The following is an 18,052-nucleotide window of genomic DNA, read 5'->3' as shown; positions in this document are numbered from 1 at the left end:
CTGTACATCCTACAACTCCCCCCCGGGAGTAGACGCCCCATCACTGTACATCCTACGACCCCACCCCCCCCCCCCCCCGGGAGTAGACCCCCATTACTGTACATCCTACGACCCCCCCCCCCCCCCCGGGAGTAGACCCCCATTACTGTACATCTGTAAACAATTGGTTGTCAGGCACTGAAGACTTGACGTCTCAATGAGACAAAGGAAAGTGCAACAAGACAAAAGATAAAACAGGATCAGCTTTTAAAATACCTGAAGATCTTCAGATTTGTAAAAAACCATAAATTATTTTACCAATGTCCTGACCCACACCCAACGCAATTCATGGGAGATCCTTCCGAAAATCCTGCCGAGAGCGCCAAATCATACAGTAATCATGTGATGGAGTATCAGTCACACATCAATCATACGTGTTCTGTGATGAAGCCATGTAGATAGAATGAAGTGTCCTGGCGAGAGCGCCACATGATACAAGTTCCCCGGGAAGGACTTCTCCCCACTGTAGTACGGGGCAGAAGGTCTCATGAAGAAGCCATAATCTTACACATCTCCGTCTGATTAATTATCGCTCATGGACAATGGTATGTACAGCTGCTTTACACCCCAAGCTACACAGAACCACAGATGGAGATAATGTGGTCCTACAGGTCACTCCCTCACATCTGGGAAATGGCGGCCCCGCTCCTTACTCCTTGAAGGATTGGCGGCTCTCCTTGGCTCAGTAGTGAGTAAGGTGCAGAGTGTTGCAGTAAACAGGACGTCTTCCTCACTGAAGACAGCACAAGTCCTTCTCCTCCTCCTCCTCCTCCTCCTTGAGGGAGACCTCCTCCTCTTCTTCACTCCGCACAGTATCTTGAAGTCTATCCCGCAGTTCCATAAGTAGATCACGACTTTCACTTACAGGGAGATTACTCAGGTAATACTGAGGGGCAAACTCCACCAACCTGCATGAGGAGACAGAGTTCACAGACAGTAAGTGTCAGAGCCATCAGCGTGAAGCCCCTCCATCCCATCCGTGGAGATTACCATTATCCATGACTATGGGGAGCAGCGAGGTGGCTCCTTAGAAGAACACTGCACTGAGCGATCACTGCATTAGGAGGAGCCGGCACGTGGCATCTTGTGATCAGTGATGGGCACTGCACGATGGCCGCATCATGATCTGAGCTCACATGATGTGCTGACCTCTCCTCGCTGCAGCAGAAGGTAGCAATTGGCGGTCATGGATAGAGGCGGTGAGTGACTTTGGCCGCAGACAGATTGTTGGTGGGCAGAGGGGTGATGCCAGTATTACTGAAGCAGTCTCACTTGTTGGCTGACCCATGAACTGCAGTATCAAGAGTGGACCAAGACTGGTTGAACCAAGGGGAGACATCTGACAAATCCCACAGCGGCGGCCCACGTATGGTAGATCCTAGAGGCGAGTGGCATTTCTGGTATGTCAGCAACTACGAGCCACAGTGGACTGACTCAGCCAGCAGTACAACAGCGGGGATGTTAGACAATTTCCACAATGACCATGCAGCGTACTCTACGTCAAGTGGGGCTCAACAGCCAAAGACTGACAAGGGTGCCCCTGAGGACCCCAACAACGCCTCACATGGGCCCAGGAAAGAGGTTAATAGATCTTGGAAACGTGGCAGAAGGTCATCTGGAGTGACGATTCCCATTTCCTACTGAACCAGGCTGATGGCTGGGCATAAACAACATGGAACCCCAGCAGTGCACCAACAACCTGCTGTCATGGTGTAGGGAGCGGTTTCCTGGCATGACCTAGAACCATTGGTCATCATGGCACAGTCCTTGAATGGTGAACACTGCAGGGACCTGTCAGCTGACCATCTGCACCCACGTCTTCAGGAAGTCTTCCCCGACCACAGCGCCATCTTTCACCAGGTCAACGTTCTGCGTCATGAAGCTCGGGTCACTAGGGAGTGGTTGGATGACAATGAGTTCTCCACACTGCCGGCCCCCAAACTCACCGGACTGTAATCCCTTTGAACAGGTTTGGGATGCTGGAAAGGGCTGTGAGATGGGGCTGCTGCAGCGAGTGTGGAGCGAGTGTGCAGGATGCTCACCACCTTGTGGAATCCATTCCTCGACCTCTGAGAGCCATGATCACCCAAAAAGGTTAATGGGTAGGTGTCTCTAATACAGTGATCACTCAGTGCATACTAAATTATTGGACTAGGTCCGGCACTGAGCATCCCCTTTAGTCACTAAATGATCCACTAAAGTAGATGCTCACTATCGATCATCCAGGACCCATGTCTATGGCCAATGAAGTCATAATTGTTATAGCACAAGGAGGGTGGAGAGGACATTGCACAAATAAGTGTAGGCAGCAGAGGGTCCAGTTTTGGAGTTGCTCACATCTCAGGGAGGATTTCCATGGCCACGCTGATGCAGTTGTCCTGGGAGATGCTGAAGTCGTGGTACAGGACCCAGGTTGGTGGAGGGGTCCGGCCGCAGTACACAGAAGAAGGATGCAGGTTGGCCACATGCTTGTGAGTCAACATCACATAATTCCCTTGTCCGTCCACATCCCGGGCCACCTGGTGGAAACATGAGTGAAGGATGAATGAGAGGGTAAGACATTACATGAAGTCTTAGGTCATGTGATCTCACCTTAAGGAAGCCTCCGGACAGAAGGGCCCTCGTGAGGTTCAGGATGCAGTCCTCATCAGGGAACGTAGGGGGAGATATCGGGAGCTCAATCCTCTGCATGATGTCCAGGAGCTCTGCTCGCAGCAGGTCAGCCAAGTGCAGGGAGCGCGGGCAGACCGCAGCATCGGGGCACCAACCATCCCCATCTACAGGCCCAAGAGACAAAAGGGTGGAAGGTTCATCACTTGTAGGGAGGCGGCGCTCAGGATAACAGATGGAGGAAGCCTGTCGACGGAGCACGCACCACCCAGTAGAGACCATCAGCAAGGAGGAGTACTCACGCTCTTTGTAGTAGTTGTAGAGGTGGATCAGGGTCAAGTGATCACCTTCAGGATGCTGTAGATCACGGCGAAAACTCAGCACAGATGCATTATGGGGAGGAGGCAGGAAGCAGCCGGGGGCAACTGGGCCAGAGGATGGAAACAAGAGACGGGTAAGAGCTATCTCCGGTGATAACCCCCACTCTATCTGCACAAAGACCCCCATCATAACTACCGGTAACTCTCTTATACTCCATGTCCATCCATCCATATATTCCTGTTCTTCAATATGACTTCCCAGTGGCCCGCCTCCTCTGTATAACTCCTCCCACTATTCATATAACACCCCTCCCACAGCTTTACACAGCCCCTCCCCCATTTCTCATCCTTCTGGTACCGGTGAGCATTGCTGCCAAGGTGAGCATCTCGCTGACGCACTGGAACTCGCAGGCGGCCAGGAGGGACTTGGAGATCTGAGGATCAAGTGGGAACTCTGACATGACGATGCCAACCTCTGATAGGTTCCCATCATCGTCCAGGGCTGCGAGGTAGTCCAGATCCTCCAACGCCTGCATGAGGGACTCCGGGGCTAGGGGGAAAGACAGAGGGATATATGAGGAGTGTAACAGGGGGACAAGGAGTAATAGCCATTCCCAATGATAGGGGTCTGGTCTCCGGGGATCAGGAAGCTCACAGAACTAAGGTGAGTGGAATGACTACTCCATGACTGGTAGGAACTGCCCTGCCTACAGGAGGCGCACTCATTTATCTGCTAACATGTTACCGGGTCGATCTAAGAAGTCGCACTGCCCAAGGTCAGCGATGTCCAGTCTCTTGAGCAGCAGGACCGTGCGACTCAGGTTCTCCTGCAGAATTCGAGGAGGAAAGAACTCCGACATTTCAGACTCAAAGATGTCTTCAGAGTACAACCGATAACAAATCCCTACGGCACAAATAAAAACATCAGTGAGAGGAAACCATCAGCAGGGACACCAGAGGGGAGCACCAGGAGTAAAGCTTCTCCCAGCTCATCTTTGAAACTTTATAGAAGCCCCACCCACCTCGCTCTTCTGCCACATGCCTGCCCCCTCCTGGTCCCTGCACTCACCGTCAGGAGCCCAGACTCTCATCCTGCGGATCTCTGCTCGGCTCTTACTGATCACTTGGAGAATCTGGGAATCAGCCCGGATCCGAGGATTGTAAACCTGCAGAAGAGAGGGATCACTTACCCCACTGCCAACTACCCACTGCCGGGGACACAACTGCCCCTAACAGCCACAGCCCTTTCTCTCTTAGAAGCACCTCCCACCCCAGGATATATACTGCAGTATGTGGACCGATTTCTGCTAACCATCTTCCCTCCTCATGCCAGCTGCTCATCCCTCTTCCTTCCATCAGCTGCTTCCTCCCGTTGGCTGCTTCCTCCCACCGGCTCCCCCCCTCTTCCTCGTCGGCTGCTTTCTTCCACCGGCTGCTCTCCTTCTCCCCACCGTCTGTTTCCCCACTTCCTCCCATTGGCTGCTTCCTTCCACCTGCTGCCCCCCCTCTTTCTCCCGTCGGCTGCATCTCTGCTTCCTCCCGCCTGCTGATTGCTTCCACGGGCTGCCCCCCCTCTTCCCCGTCGGCTGCCCACCCTCTTCCTCCCACTGGCTGCTTTCTTTCTTCCTTCCACGGGCTGCTTCCTTCAACCGGCTGCTTCTCTCCCTCCCCCCGGCAGCTTCCTTCAACTGGATGTTCCCTCTCTTCCTTCCACTGGCTGCTTCCTTCCACCGACTGCTACTCCTCTTCCTCACATCAGCTGCTTCCTTCCAGCGACTGCCCCCCTCTTCCATCGGCTGCTTCCTTCCACTACCTGCCCCCCCTCTCCCTCCCGTTGGCTGATTCCTTCCACCAGATGTTCTTTCCCTTCCTCCCATTGGCTGCTTCCTTCCACCGGTTGCTCCCCCTCTTCCTCCCGTTGGCTCTTTCTTCCACTGGATGATCCCTCTCTTCCTCACATTGGCTGCTTCCGTCCACGGCTCTGCTGACCCTCTTCCTCCCGTCAGCTGCTTCCTTCCACTGGCTGCTCTCCATTTTGCCCCCACTGGCGACTCCCCCTCTTCCCCTCACCGGCCGCTCTGCCTCTTCCCCTCACCGGCCGCGCCCCCCCCTTCCCCCAACCGGCCGCGCCCCCCCCCTTCCCCCAACCGGCCGCGCCCCCCCCCTTCCCCCAACCGGCCGCTCTCCCCCTTCCCCCAACCGGCCGCTCTCCCCCTTCCCCCAACCGGCCGCGCCCCCTCTTCCCCCAACCGGCCGCGCCCCCTCTTCCCCCAACCGGCCGCGCCCCCTCTTTCCCCAACCGGCCGCGCCCCCTCTTTCCCCAACCGGCCGCGCCCCCTCTTTCCCCAACCGGCCGCGCCCCCTCTTTCCCCAACCGGCCGCGCCCCCTCTTTCCCCAACCGGCCGCGCCCCCTCTTTCCCCAACCGGCCGCGCCCCCTCTTCCCCCAACCGGCCGCGCCCCCTCTTCCCCCAACCGGCCGCGCCCCCTCTTGCCCCAACCGGCCGCGCCCCCTCTTCCCCCAACCGGCCGCGCCCCCTCTTCCCCCAACCGGCCGCGCCCCCTCTTGCCCCAACCGGCCGCGCCCCCTCTTGCCCCAACCGGCCGCGCCCCCTCTTCCCCCAACCGGCCGCTCCCCCCCTTCCCCCAACCGGCCGCGCCCCCCCTTCCCCCAATCGGCCGCGCCCCTCCTTCCCCTAACCGGCCGCTCTCCCCCTTCCCCCAACCGGCCGCTCCCCTTCCCCCAATCGGCCGCTCCCCTCCTTCCCCCAACCGGCCGCGCCTCCCCTTTCCCCAAACCGGCCGCGCCCCTTCTTCCCCCAACCGGCCGCGCCCCCTCTTTCCCCAACCGGCCGCGCCCCCTCTTTCCCCAACCGGCCGCGCCCCCTCTTTCCCCAACCGGCCGCGCCCCCTCTTTCCCCAACCGGCCGCGCCCCCTCTTTCCCCAACCGGCCGCGCCCCCTCTTTCCCCAACCGGCCGCGCCCCCTCTTTCCCCAACCGGCCGCGCCCCCTCTTTCCCCAACCGGCCGCGCCCCCTCTTTCCCCAACCGGCCGCGCCCCCTCTTTCCCCAACCGGCCGCGCCCCCTCTTTCCCCAACCGGCCGCGCCCCCTCTTCCCCCAACCGGCCGCGCCCCCTCTTCCCCCAACCGGCCGCGCCCCCTCTTCCCCCAACCGGCCGCGCCCCCTCTTCCCCCAACCGGCCGCGCCCCCTCTTCCCCCAACCGGCCGCGCCCCCTCTTCCCCCAACCGGCTGCTCCCCTCCTTCCCCCAACCGGCCGCACCCCCTCTTTCCCCCACTGCCTTCTTCCCTTCACCAGATGTTCTGTCTCTTCCTCGCATTGGCTGCTTCATTCAACCGGCTGCCCCCCCCCCCTCTTTCTCGCATCAGCTGCTTCCTTCCACCGGCCTTTCTCCCTCTCCCCCCCCCCCACGGACGCTCCCTCTCTCCCCCCCAACGGACGCTCCCCCTCTTCCCCCCCAACGGACGCTCCCCATCTCCCCCCCCACAAAGGCCGCTCCCCCTCTCCCCCCCACAAAGGCCGCTCCCCCTCTTCCCCCCCACAACGGACGCTCCCCCTCTTCCCCCCCACAACGGACGCTCCCCCTCTCCCCCCCCCACAACGGACGCTCCCCCTCTTCCCCCCCACAACGGACGCTCCCCCTCTCCCCCCGCACAACGGACGCTCCCCCTCTTCCCCCCCACAACGGACGCTCCCCCTCTTCCCCCCCACAACGGACGCTCCCCCTCTTCCCCCCCACAACGGACGCTCCCCCTCTTCCCCCCCACAACGGACGCTCCCCCTCTTCCCCCCCACAACGGACGCTCCCCCTCTTCCCCCCCACAACGGACGCTCCCCCTCTTCCCCCCCACAACGGACGCTCCCCCTCTTCCCCCCCACAACGGACGCTCCCCCTCTTCCCCCCCACAACGGACGCTCCCCCTCTTCCCCCGCACAACGGACGCTCCCCCTCTTCCCCAGCACAACGGACGCTCCCCCTCTTCCCCAGCACAACGGACGCTCCCACTCTTCCCCCCCACAACGGACGCTCCCCCTCTTCCCCCGCACAACGGACGCTCCCCCTCTTCCCCCCCACAACGGACGCTCCCCCTCTTCCCCCCCACAACGGACGCTCCCCCTCTTCCCCCCCACAACGGACGCTCCCCCTCTTCCCCCCCACAACGGACGCTCCCCCTCTTCCCCCCCACAACGGACGCTCCCCCTCTTCCCCCCCACAACGGACGCTTCCCCTCTTCCCCCCCCCACAACGGACGCTCCCCCTCTTCCCCTCCACAACGGACGCTCCCCCTCTTCCCCCCCACAACGGACGCTCCCCCTCTTCCCCCCCACAACGGACGCTCCCCCTCTTCCCCCCCACAACGGACGCTCCCCCTCTTCCCCCGCACAACGGACGCTCCCCCTCTTCCCCCCCAACGGACGCTCCCCCTCTTCCCCGCACCGGCTGCTTCCCCTCTTCCTCCCACTGGCTGCTCCCTTCCAACGGCCGCTCTCCCTTTACCCTCCCCAGCTCCTTTCTCCCACTGGCTGCTCCCCCGCTTCCCTTCACAGGCTGCCCCCCCTCTTCCTCCCACCGGCTGCTTCCTTCCACAAGATGTTCCCTCTCTTCCTCCCACTGGCTGCTTCCTTCCACAAGATGTTCCCTCTCTTCCTCCCACTGGCTGCTTCCTTCCATCAGGTGCCCTCCCCCATCTTCCTCCCGTCAGTTGCTTTCTTCCACCGGCCGTTCTCCCTCTTCCCCCCACCAGATGCTCTCCCTCTTCCCCAAACCGACCGCTCCCCCTCTTCCGCCAACCAGTTGCTCCCACTGTTCCCCCCACCAGCCACTCCCCCCTCTTCCTCCCACCAGCTACTTCCTTCTACCGGATGTTCTGTCTCTTACTACCACTGGCTGCTTCCTTTCACCGGCTGCCCCCCCTCTTCTCCCCTCCGGCCCCTCATCCTCTTCCCCGGACCAACCGCTCCCCCTCTTCCACCCACCGGCCGCTCCCCCCTCTTCCCCCTCACTGGCCGCTCCCCCCTCTTTCCCTTCCCACCGGCCGCTCCCCCTCTCCCCACTGGCTGCTCCCCCTCTCCCACCCCCCACGGCCGCTTCCCCTCTTCCCGCCCCCCCCCCCCCCCCCACCAGCCGCTCCCCCTCTTCCTCCCATCGGCTGCATCCTTCCACTGGCTGTTCTCTCTCTTCCTCCCACTCGCTGCTTCCTTCCACTGGGTGTCCTCACAATCTTCCTCCCTTCAGTTGCTTCCCCCCACCGGCCGCTCCCCCTCTTCCTCCAAACGGCCGCTTTCCCTCTCCATCGGCTGCTTCCCCCCAACGTCTGCTTCCTTCCACTGCCTGCTCCTCTCCCTCCCACCTGCTTCTCTCCCTCTTACCCCCACCGGCTGCTCCCCCTCTTCCTCCCACCGGCTGCTCCCCCTCTTCCTCCCACCGGCTGCTCCCCCTCTTCCTCCCACCGGCCGCTCCCCCTCTTCCTCCCACCGGCCGCTTCCTCCTATCCCTTCCACCGGCCGCTTCCCCCTATCCCTTCCACCGGCTGCTTCCCCCTATTCCTCCCACCGGCTGCTTCCCCCTATTCCTCCCACCGGCTGCTTCCCCCTATCCCTTCCACCGGCTGCTTCCCCCTATCCCTTCCACCGGCTGCTTCCCCCTATTCCTTCCACCGGCTGCTTCCCCGTATTCCTCCCACCGGCTGCTTCCCCGTATTCCTCCCACCGGCTGCTTCCCCCTATCCCTTCCACCGGCCGCTTCCCCCTATCCCTTCCACCGGCTGCTTCCCCCTATCCCTTCCACCGGCTGCTTCCCCCTATCCCTTCCACCGGCTGCTTCCCCCTATCCCTTCCACCGGCTGCTTCCCCCTATTCCTTCCACCGGCTGCTTCCCCGTATTCCTCCCACCGGCTGCTTCCCCCTATCCCTTCCACCGGCTGCTTCCCCCTATCCCTTCCACCGGCTGCTTCCCCCTATCCCTTCCACCGGCTGCTTCCCCCTATCCCTTCCACCGGCTGCTTCCCCCTATCCCTTCCACCGGCTGCTTCCCCCTATTCCTCCCACCGGCTGCTCCTCCTCTCCCTCCCACCGGCCGCTCCCCCCTTCAGTCCATGCAGTATTGATACACGTGACTATGCAGTTGTCATACTCACAGACCGAAGCTCCTGCCCCGAGTCGATGACGTAGCGTATTCCCGGAAGAGAGAAGGAAAGTTCCGCCAATGAACAGGAGATAAAAACCCGTCGGCCATCGCCGGAGTCAGCCTCATACACAGACTGCACCCCGTTTCCAGTACCGGCTGTAACAGATAGGGGCAAGAGAGACCCCAAACTGGGACTCAGAGACACGGACTCTGTGCGCAGTGCGGAGCAGCAGCGGAGGACTTCCTGTGGAGGACACAACACACATAACCGCTGCAGCCACACCTTAAGTAACATTCAGCAAACGCTTACCTCCTCACTAGCCAAGAAGACCAACACGTCGCCCGCCTCATTCCTGCGGTGCACATCGAGGACCATGTGACATGCCACCATGACATGGTCATGTGATGCTGACGGGCGGTAGACAACATTTGGCAGGTGTTCTCTCACTGGAATGTTCACCACCGAGACGTCTGTTCCCAAGTAGTCCTCCATGCGCTGCCGAAACCCGGGGGAGGTCACCACCACCAAGCGAAGGCAGGGCCTCTGCAGGGTCATGTCCTTCAGTAGGCCCAGCAAGAGGTCAGTAGACACAGTGCGCTCATCCACCTCATCCAGGATGACCACCCCAGCGGCCTGCATCAGGGGGTCAGCGGTCAGCTCCTGGAGCAGAAGGGAATCCCAGCAAAACCTGGGGCACAAGGGAGACCGAGTAATGGACTAAGTGTACCACAACCTGCATATACAGCTCTACCCACCGCGCCACGCCCTCCGACAGACTACACCTCTACCAGCCGCGCCACGCCCTCCGACAGACTACACCTCTACCCGCCACGCCCAGCGTACACACTACACCTCTACCCACCACACCACGCCCTCCGACAGACTACACCTCTACCCGCCGCGCCACACCCTCCTACAGACTACACCTCTACCCACTGCGCCATGCCCTCCTACAGACTACACCTCTACCCGCCGCGCTGCATACACACCACACCTCTACCCACTGCGCCATGCCCTCCTACAGACTATACCTCTACCCACTGCGCCACGCCCTCCTACAGACTATACCTCTACCAGCCGCGCCACGCCCTCCGACAGACTACACCTCTACCAGCCGCGCCACGCCCTCCGACAGACTACACCTCTACCTGCCGCGCCCAGCGTACACACTACACCTCTACCGACCGCACCACGCCCTCCGACAGACTACACCTCGACCCGCCGCGCCACACCCTCCTACAGACTACACCTCTACCCACTGCGCCATGCCCTCCTACAGACTACACCTCTACCCGCCGCGCAGCATACACACCACACCTCTACCCACTGCGCCATGCCCTCCTACAGACTACACCTCTACCCACCGCGCCACACCCTCCGACAGACTACACCTCTACCAGCCGCGCCACGCCCTCCGACAGACTACACCTCTACCCGCCGCGCCCAGCGTACACACTACACCTACCCACCGCACCACGCCCTCCTACAGACTACACCTCTACCCACCGCGCCACACCCTCCGACAGACTACACCTCTACCAGCCGCGCCACGCCCTCCGACAGACTACACCTCTACCAGCCGCGCCACGCCCTCCGACAGACTACACCTCTACCCGCCGCGCCCAGCGTACACACTACACCTACCCACCGCACCACGCCCTCCGACAGACTACACCTCTACCCGCCGCGCCACACCCTCCTACGGACTACACCTCTACCCACTGCGCCATGCCCTCCTACAGACTACACCTCTACCCACCGCCCTGCGCCCTCCGACAGACTACACCTCTACCAGCCGCGCCACGCCCTCCGACAGACTACACCTCTACCCGCCGCGCCCAGCGTACACACTACACCTCTACCCACCACACCACGCCCTCCGACAGACTACACCTCTACCCGCCGCGCCACACCCTCCTACAGACTACACCTCTACCCACTGCGCCATGCCCTCCTACAGACTACACCTCTACCCGCCGCGCAGCATACACACCACACCTCTACCCACTGCGCCATGCCCTCCTACAGACTACACCTCTACCCATCGCGCCACGCCCTCCTACAGACTATACCTCTACCCGCTGCGCCACGCCCTCCTACAGACTACACCTCTATTCACTGCGCCCAGCATACACACTACACCTCTACCCGCCGCGCCACGCCCCCTCCTACAGACTACACCTCTACCCGCCGCGCCACGCCCCCTCCTACAGACTACACCTCTACCCGCCGTGCCACGCCCCCTCCTACGGACTACACCTCTACCCGCCGTGCCACGCCCCCTCCTACAGACTACATCTCTACCCGCCGCGCCACGCCCTCCTACAGACTACACCTCTACCCGCCGCGCCCTCCTACAGACCACACCTCTACCCGCCGCGTCCTCCTACAGACTACACCTCTACCCGCCACGCCGTGCCCTCCTACAGACTACACCTCTACCCACCGCGCCCTCCTACAGACTACACCTCTACCCACCGCGCCGCGCCGCGCCCTCCTACAGACTACACCTCTACCCACCGCGCCGCGCCCTCCTACAGACTACACCTCTACCCACCGCGCCGCGCCCTCCAACAGACTACACCTCTACCCACCGCGCCGCGCCCTCCTACAGACTACACCTCTACCCACTGCGCCACGCCCTCCTACAGACTACACCTCTACCCACTGCGCCACGCCTCACATACACACTACACCTCTATCCACTGCACCGCGCCCCACATACACACTACACCTCTACCCAGTGCACCGCGCCCCACATACACACTACACCTCTACCCACTGCACTGCGCCCCACATACACACTACACCTCCACCCACTGCACTGCGCCCCACATACACACTACACCTCCACCCACTGCACCGCGCCCCACATACACACTACACCTCTACCCAGTGCACAGCGCCCCACATACACACTACACCTCCACCCACTGCACCGCGCCCCACATACACACTACACCTCCACCCACTGCACTGCGCCCCACATACACACTACACCTCTACCCACTGCACCGCGCCCCACATACACACTACACCTCCACCCACTGCACTGCGCCCCACATACACACTACACCTCTACCCACTGCACCGCGCCCCACATACACACTACACCTCTACCCACTGCACCGCGCCCCACATACACACTACACCTCCACCCACTGCACCGCGCCCAACATACACACTACACCTCTACCCACTGCACCGCGCCCAACATACACACTACACCTCTACCCACTGCACCGCGCCCAACATACACACTACACCTCTACCCACTGCACCGCGCCCCACATACACACTACACCTCTACCCACTGCACCACGCCCTCCTACAGACTACACCTCTACACACTGCACCTTCCCCATACACACTACAGCTCTACCCACTGCACCACGCCCGACACACACACTACACCTCTACCCACTGCACCGCGCCCCACATACACACTTCCCCCTTTACCCACTGCACCGCACGCCACATACACACTACACCTCTACCCACTGCACCGCACTCCACATACACCTTACACCCTACGTACTGCGCTGCGCCGCACATACACACTACACCTCTACCCACTGCGCCGTGCCCAACATACACACTACGCCGTGCCCAACATACAGGCTACACCTCTACCCACTGCGCCGCGCCCCACTTACACACTACACCCTACGCCGCGACCCACTTACACACTACACCCTACGCACTGCGCCGCGCCCAACATACACACTACACCTCTACCCACCGCGCCGTGCCCCACATACACAATACACCTCTACCCACTGCACCACGGCCTAAGTATATACTACACCTCTACTCACTGCACCACATATATACTTCTACCTACTGTACAATGCCCTACATATATACTCCTTCTACCCACTGCACCCTACAAACACCTCCACCCACTGCACCATATATAAACTTCTACCTATTGCACCATGCCCTAAATATACACACACTACACCTCTACCCACCGCCCCCTACAGACGCACCTCTTCTGCCCACCGCCCCCTACAGACGCACCTCTTCTGCCCACCGCCCCCCACAGACGCACCTCTTCTGCCCACCGCCCCCCACAGACGCACCTCTTCTGCCCACCGCCCCCCACAGACGCACCTCTTCTGCCGACCGCCCCCCGCAGACGCACCTCTTCTGCCCACCGCCCCCCGCAGACGCACCTCTTCTGCCCACCGCCCCCCCGCAGACGCACCTCTTCTGCCCACCGCACCCCCGCAGACGCACCTCTTCTGCCCACCGCCCCCCCGCAGACGCACCTCTTCTGCCCACCGCCCCCTCGCAGACGCACCTCTTCTGCCCACCGCCCCCTCGCAGACGCACCTCTTCTGCCCACCGCCCCCTCGCAGACGCACCTCTTCTGCCCACCGCCCACCCCGCAGACGCACCTCTTCTGCCCACCGCCCCCCCCCCCCGCAGACGCACCTCTTCTGCCCACCGCCCCCCCGCAGACGCACCTCTTCTGCCCACCGCCCCCACAGACGCACCTCTTCTGCCTACCGCCCCCCACAGACGCACCTCTTTTGCCCACCGCCCCCTACAGACGCACCTCTTTTGCCCACCGCCCCCTACAGACGCACCTCTTCTGCCCACCGCCCCCTACAGACGTACCTCTTCTGCCCACCGCCCCCCACAGACGCAACTCTTCTGCCCACCGCCCCCTACAGACGCACCTCTTCTGCCCACCGCCCCCCACAGACGCACCTCTTCTGCCCACCGCCCCCCACAGACGCACCTCTTCTGCCCACCGCCCCCCACAGACGCACCTCTTCTGCCCACCGCCCCCCGCAGACGCACCTCTTCTGCCCACTGCCACCCCCGCAGACGCACCTCTTCTGCCCACCGCCCCCCCGCAAACGCACCTCTTCTGCCCACCGCCCCCTCGCAGACGCACCTCTTCTGCCCACCGCCCCCTCGCAGACGCACCTCTTCTGCCCACCGCCCCCTCGCAGACGCACCTCTTCTGCCCACCGCCCCCACAGACGCAGCTCTTTTGCCCACCGCCCCCTACAGACGCACCTCTTCTGCCCACCGCCCCCTACAGACGTACCTCTTCTGCCCACCGCCCCCCACAGACGCACCTCTTCTGCCCACCGCCCCCCACAGACGCACCTCTTTTGCCCACCGCCCTCCACAGACGCACCTCTTCTGCCCACCCCCCCCAAACAGACGCACATCTTCTGCGCACCGCCCCCCACAGACGCACCTCTTCTGCCCACCGCCCCCCCCGCAAACGCACCTCTTCTGCCCACCGCCCCCTCGCAGACGCACCTCTTCTGCCCACCGCCCCCTCGCAGACGCACCTCTTCTGCCCACCGCCCCCTCGCAGACACACCTCTTCTGCCCACCGCCCCCTCGCAGACGCACCTCTTCTACCCACCGCCCACTCGCAGACGCACCTCTTCTGCCCACCGCCCCCTGGTAGACGCACCTCTTCTGCCCACCGCCCCTCCCGCAGACGCACCTCTTCTGCCCACCGCCCCCCCCCCACCCCGCAGACGCACCTCTTCTGCCCACCGCCCCCCCCCCCGCAGACGCACCTCTTCTGCCCACCGCCCCCCGCAGACGCACCTCTTCTGCCCACCGCCCCCACAGACGCACCTCTTCTGCTCACCGCCCCCCCCCACAGACGCACCTCTTCTGCTCACCGCCCCCCCCCACAGACGCACCTCTTCTGCCCACCGCCCCCACAGACGCACCTCTTCTGCTCACCGCCCCCCCCCACAGACGCACCTCTTCTGCTCACCGCCCCCACAGACGCACCTCTTCTGCCCACCGCCCCTCCCGCAGACGCACCTCTTCTGCCCACCGCCCCCCCCCCCCCCACCCCGCAGACGCACCACTTCTGCCCACCGCCCCCCCCCCCACAGACGCACCTCTTCTGCCCACCGCCCCCCACAGACGCACCTCTTCTGCACACCGCCCCCCGCAGACGCACCTCTTCTGCCCCCCCCCCACAGACGCACCTCTTCTGCACACCGCCCCCCACCATGCAGACACGCCTCTACCCACCGCACCACGCAGACACGCCTCTAGTACCCACCGCACCATGCAGACACGCCTCTACCCACCGCACCATGCAGACACACCTCTACTACTCACGGCACCATGCAGACACGCCTCTAGTACCCACCGCACCATGCAGACACGCCTCTAGTACCCACCGCACCATGCAGACACGCCTCTAGCCACCGCACCATGCAGACACGCCTCTAGTACCCACCGCACCATGCAGACACGCCTCTAGTACCCACCGCACCATGCAGACACGCCTCTAGCCACCGCACCATGCAGACACGCCTCTAGCCACCGCACCATGCGGACACGCCTCTAGCCACCGCACCATGCGGACACGCCTCTAGCCACCGAACCATGCGGACACGCCTCTAGCCACCGAACCATGCGGACACGCCTCTACTACCCACCACACCATGCAGACTAGCCTCTACGCACCGCACCATGCAGACACGCCTCTAGTACCCACCGCACCATGCAGACACGCCTCTAGCCACCGCACCATGCAGACACGCCTCTAGCCACCGCACCATGCGGACACGCCTCTAGCCACCGCACCATGCGGACACGCCTCTAGCCACCGCACCATGCGGACACGCCTCTAGCCACCGCACCATGCGGACACGCCTCTAGCCACCGCACCATGCGGACACGCCTCTAGCCACCGCACCATGCGGACACGCCTCTAGCCACCGCACCATGCGGACACGCCTCTAGCCACCGCACCATGCAGACACGCCTCTAGCCACCGCATCATGCGGACACGCCTCTAGCCACCGAACCATGCGGACACGCCTCTACTACCCACCACACCATGCAGACTAGCCTCTACGCACCGCACCATGCAGACACGCCTCTAGTACCCACCGCACCATGCAGACATGCCTCTAGCCACCGAACCATGCGGACACGCCTCTAGCCACCGAACCATGCGGACACGCCTCTACTACCCACCGCACCATGCAGACACGCCTCTACTACCCACCGCACCATGCAGACACGCCTCTAGTCACCGAAACATGCAGACACGCCTCTAGTACCCACCGCACCATGCAGACACACCTCTACCCACCGCACCATGCAGAGTAGCCTCTACGCACCGCACCATGCAGACACGCCTCTACCCACCGCACCATGCAGACACGCCTCTACCCACCGCACCATGCAGACACGCCTCTACCCACCGCACCATGCAGACACGCCTCTACCCACCGCACCATGCAGACACGCCTCTACCCACCACACCATGCAGACACGCCTCTACTGCCCACCACACCGCGCAGACACGCCTCTAGTACCCACCGCACCATGCAGACACGCCTCTAGTCACCGAACCATGCAGACACGCCTCTACCCACCACACCATGCAGACACGCCTCTACTACCCACCGCACCATGCAGACACGCCTCTACTACCCACCGCACCATGCAGACACGCCTCTAGTCACCGAACCAGGCAGACACGCCTCTAGTCACCGAACCAGGCAGACACGCCTCTAGTACCCACCGCACCATGCAGACACACCTCTACCCACCGCACCATGCAGAGTAGCCTCTACGCACCGCACCATGCAGACACGCCTCTAGTACCCACCGCACCATGCAGACATGCCTCTAGCCACCACACCATGCAGACACGCCTCTAGTACCCACCGCACCATGCAGACACGCCTCTAGCCACCGCACCATGCGGACACGCCTCTAGCCACCGCACCATGCGGACACGCCTCTAGCCACCGCACCATGCGGACACGCCTCTAGCCACCGCACCATGCGGACACGCCTCTAGCCACCGAACCATGCGGACACGCCTCTAGCCACCGAACCATGCGGACACGCCTCTACTACCCACCGCACCATTCAGAGTAGCCTCTACGCACCGCACCATGCAGACACGCCTCTAGCCACCGAACCATGCGGACACGCCTCTACTACCCACCACACCATGCAGACTAGCCTCTACGCACCGCACCATGCAGACACGCCTCTAGTACCCACCGCACCATGCAGACATGCCTCTAGCCACCGAACCATGCAGACACGCCTCTAGTCACCGAACCATGCAGACACGCCTCTAGTACCCACCGCACCATGCAGACACGCCTCTAGCCACCGCACCATGCAGACACGCCTCTAGCCACCGAACCATGCGGACACGCCTCTAGCCACCGAACCATGCGGACACGCCTCTACTACCCACCGCACCATTCAGACACGCCTCTAGCCACAGCACCATGCGGACACGCCTCTAGCCACCGCACCATGCGGACACGCCTCTAGCCACCGCACCATGCGGACACGCCTCTAGCCACCGCACCATGCGGACACGCCTCTAGCCACCGCACCATGCGGACACGCCTCTAGCCACCGCACCATGCGGACACGCCTCTACTACCCACCACACCATGCAGACTAGCCTCTACGCACCGCACCATGCAGACACGCCTCTAGTACCCACCGCACCATGCAGACACGCCTCTAGTACCCACCGCACCATGCAGACACGCCTCTAGTACCCACCGCACCATGCAGACACGCCTCTAGTCACCGAACCATGCAGACACATCTCTACTACCCACCGCACCATGCGGACACGCCTCTAGCCACCGCACCATGCGGACACGCCTCTAGCCACCGCACCATGCGGACACGCCTCTAGCCACCGCACCATGCGGACACGCCTCTAGCCACCGCACCATGCGGACACGCCTCTAGCCACCGCACCATGCGGACACGCCTCTAGCCACCGCACCATGCGGACACGCCTCTAGCCACCGCACCATGCGGACACGCCTCTAGCCACCGCACCATGCGGACACGCCTCTAGCCACCGCACCATGCGGACACGCCTCTAGCCACCGCACCATGCGGACACGCCTCTAGTCACCGCACCATGCGGACACG

At 62.6% G+C, this 18,052-nt stretch overlaps 1 protein-coding gene across 4 annotated transcripts in view; it reads right to left on the bottom strand.

The window, feature by feature from the left end:
* Positions 1 to 229: 229 nt before the first annotated feature.
* DQX1 (DEAQ-box RNA dependent ATPase 1) overlaps positions 230 to 18,052 on the bottom strand; it is a 59,256-nt gene continuing 41,433 nt past the window's right edge. For all 4 annotated transcript variants that reach the window (XM_066572794.1, XM_066572792.1, XM_066572793.1 and 1 more), the window contains 9 exons: positions 9,428 to 9,806; positions 9,128 to 9,361; positions 4,039 to 4,135; positions 3,715 to 3,873; positions 3,328 to 3,519; positions 2,952 to 3,074; positions 2,632 to 2,816; positions 2,377 to 2,558; positions 230 to 947 (listed from right to left, as the gene is read on the bottom strand). In XM_066572794.1, coding sequence (XP_066428891.1) covers positions 770 to 947; positions 2,377 to 2,558; positions 2,632 to 2,816; positions 2,952 to 3,074; positions 3,328 to 3,519; positions 3,715 to 3,873; positions 4,039 to 4,135; positions 9,128 to 9,361; positions 9,428 to 9,806 — 1,729 coding nt within the window. In that variant the 3' untranslated portion in view covers positions 230 to 769. The remainder of the gene's footprint in view (positions 948 to 2,376; positions 2,559 to 2,631; positions 2,817 to 2,951; positions 3,075 to 3,327; positions 3,520 to 3,714; positions 3,874 to 4,038; positions 4,136 to 9,127; positions 9,362 to 9,427; positions 9,807 to 18,052) is intronic.

The sequence above is a fragment of the Eleutherodactylus coqui genome, chromosome 7 (genome assembly GCF_035609145.1).
Source record: "Eleutherodactylus coqui strain aEleCoq1 chromosome 7, aEleCoq1.hap1, whole genome shotgun sequence".
NCBI classification, from domain to species: Eukaryota; Metazoa; Chordata; class Amphibia; order Anura; family Eleutherodactylidae; genus Eleutherodactylus; species Eleutherodactylus coqui.
This window is presented reverse-complemented; position numbering and strand designations above follow the sequence as displayed.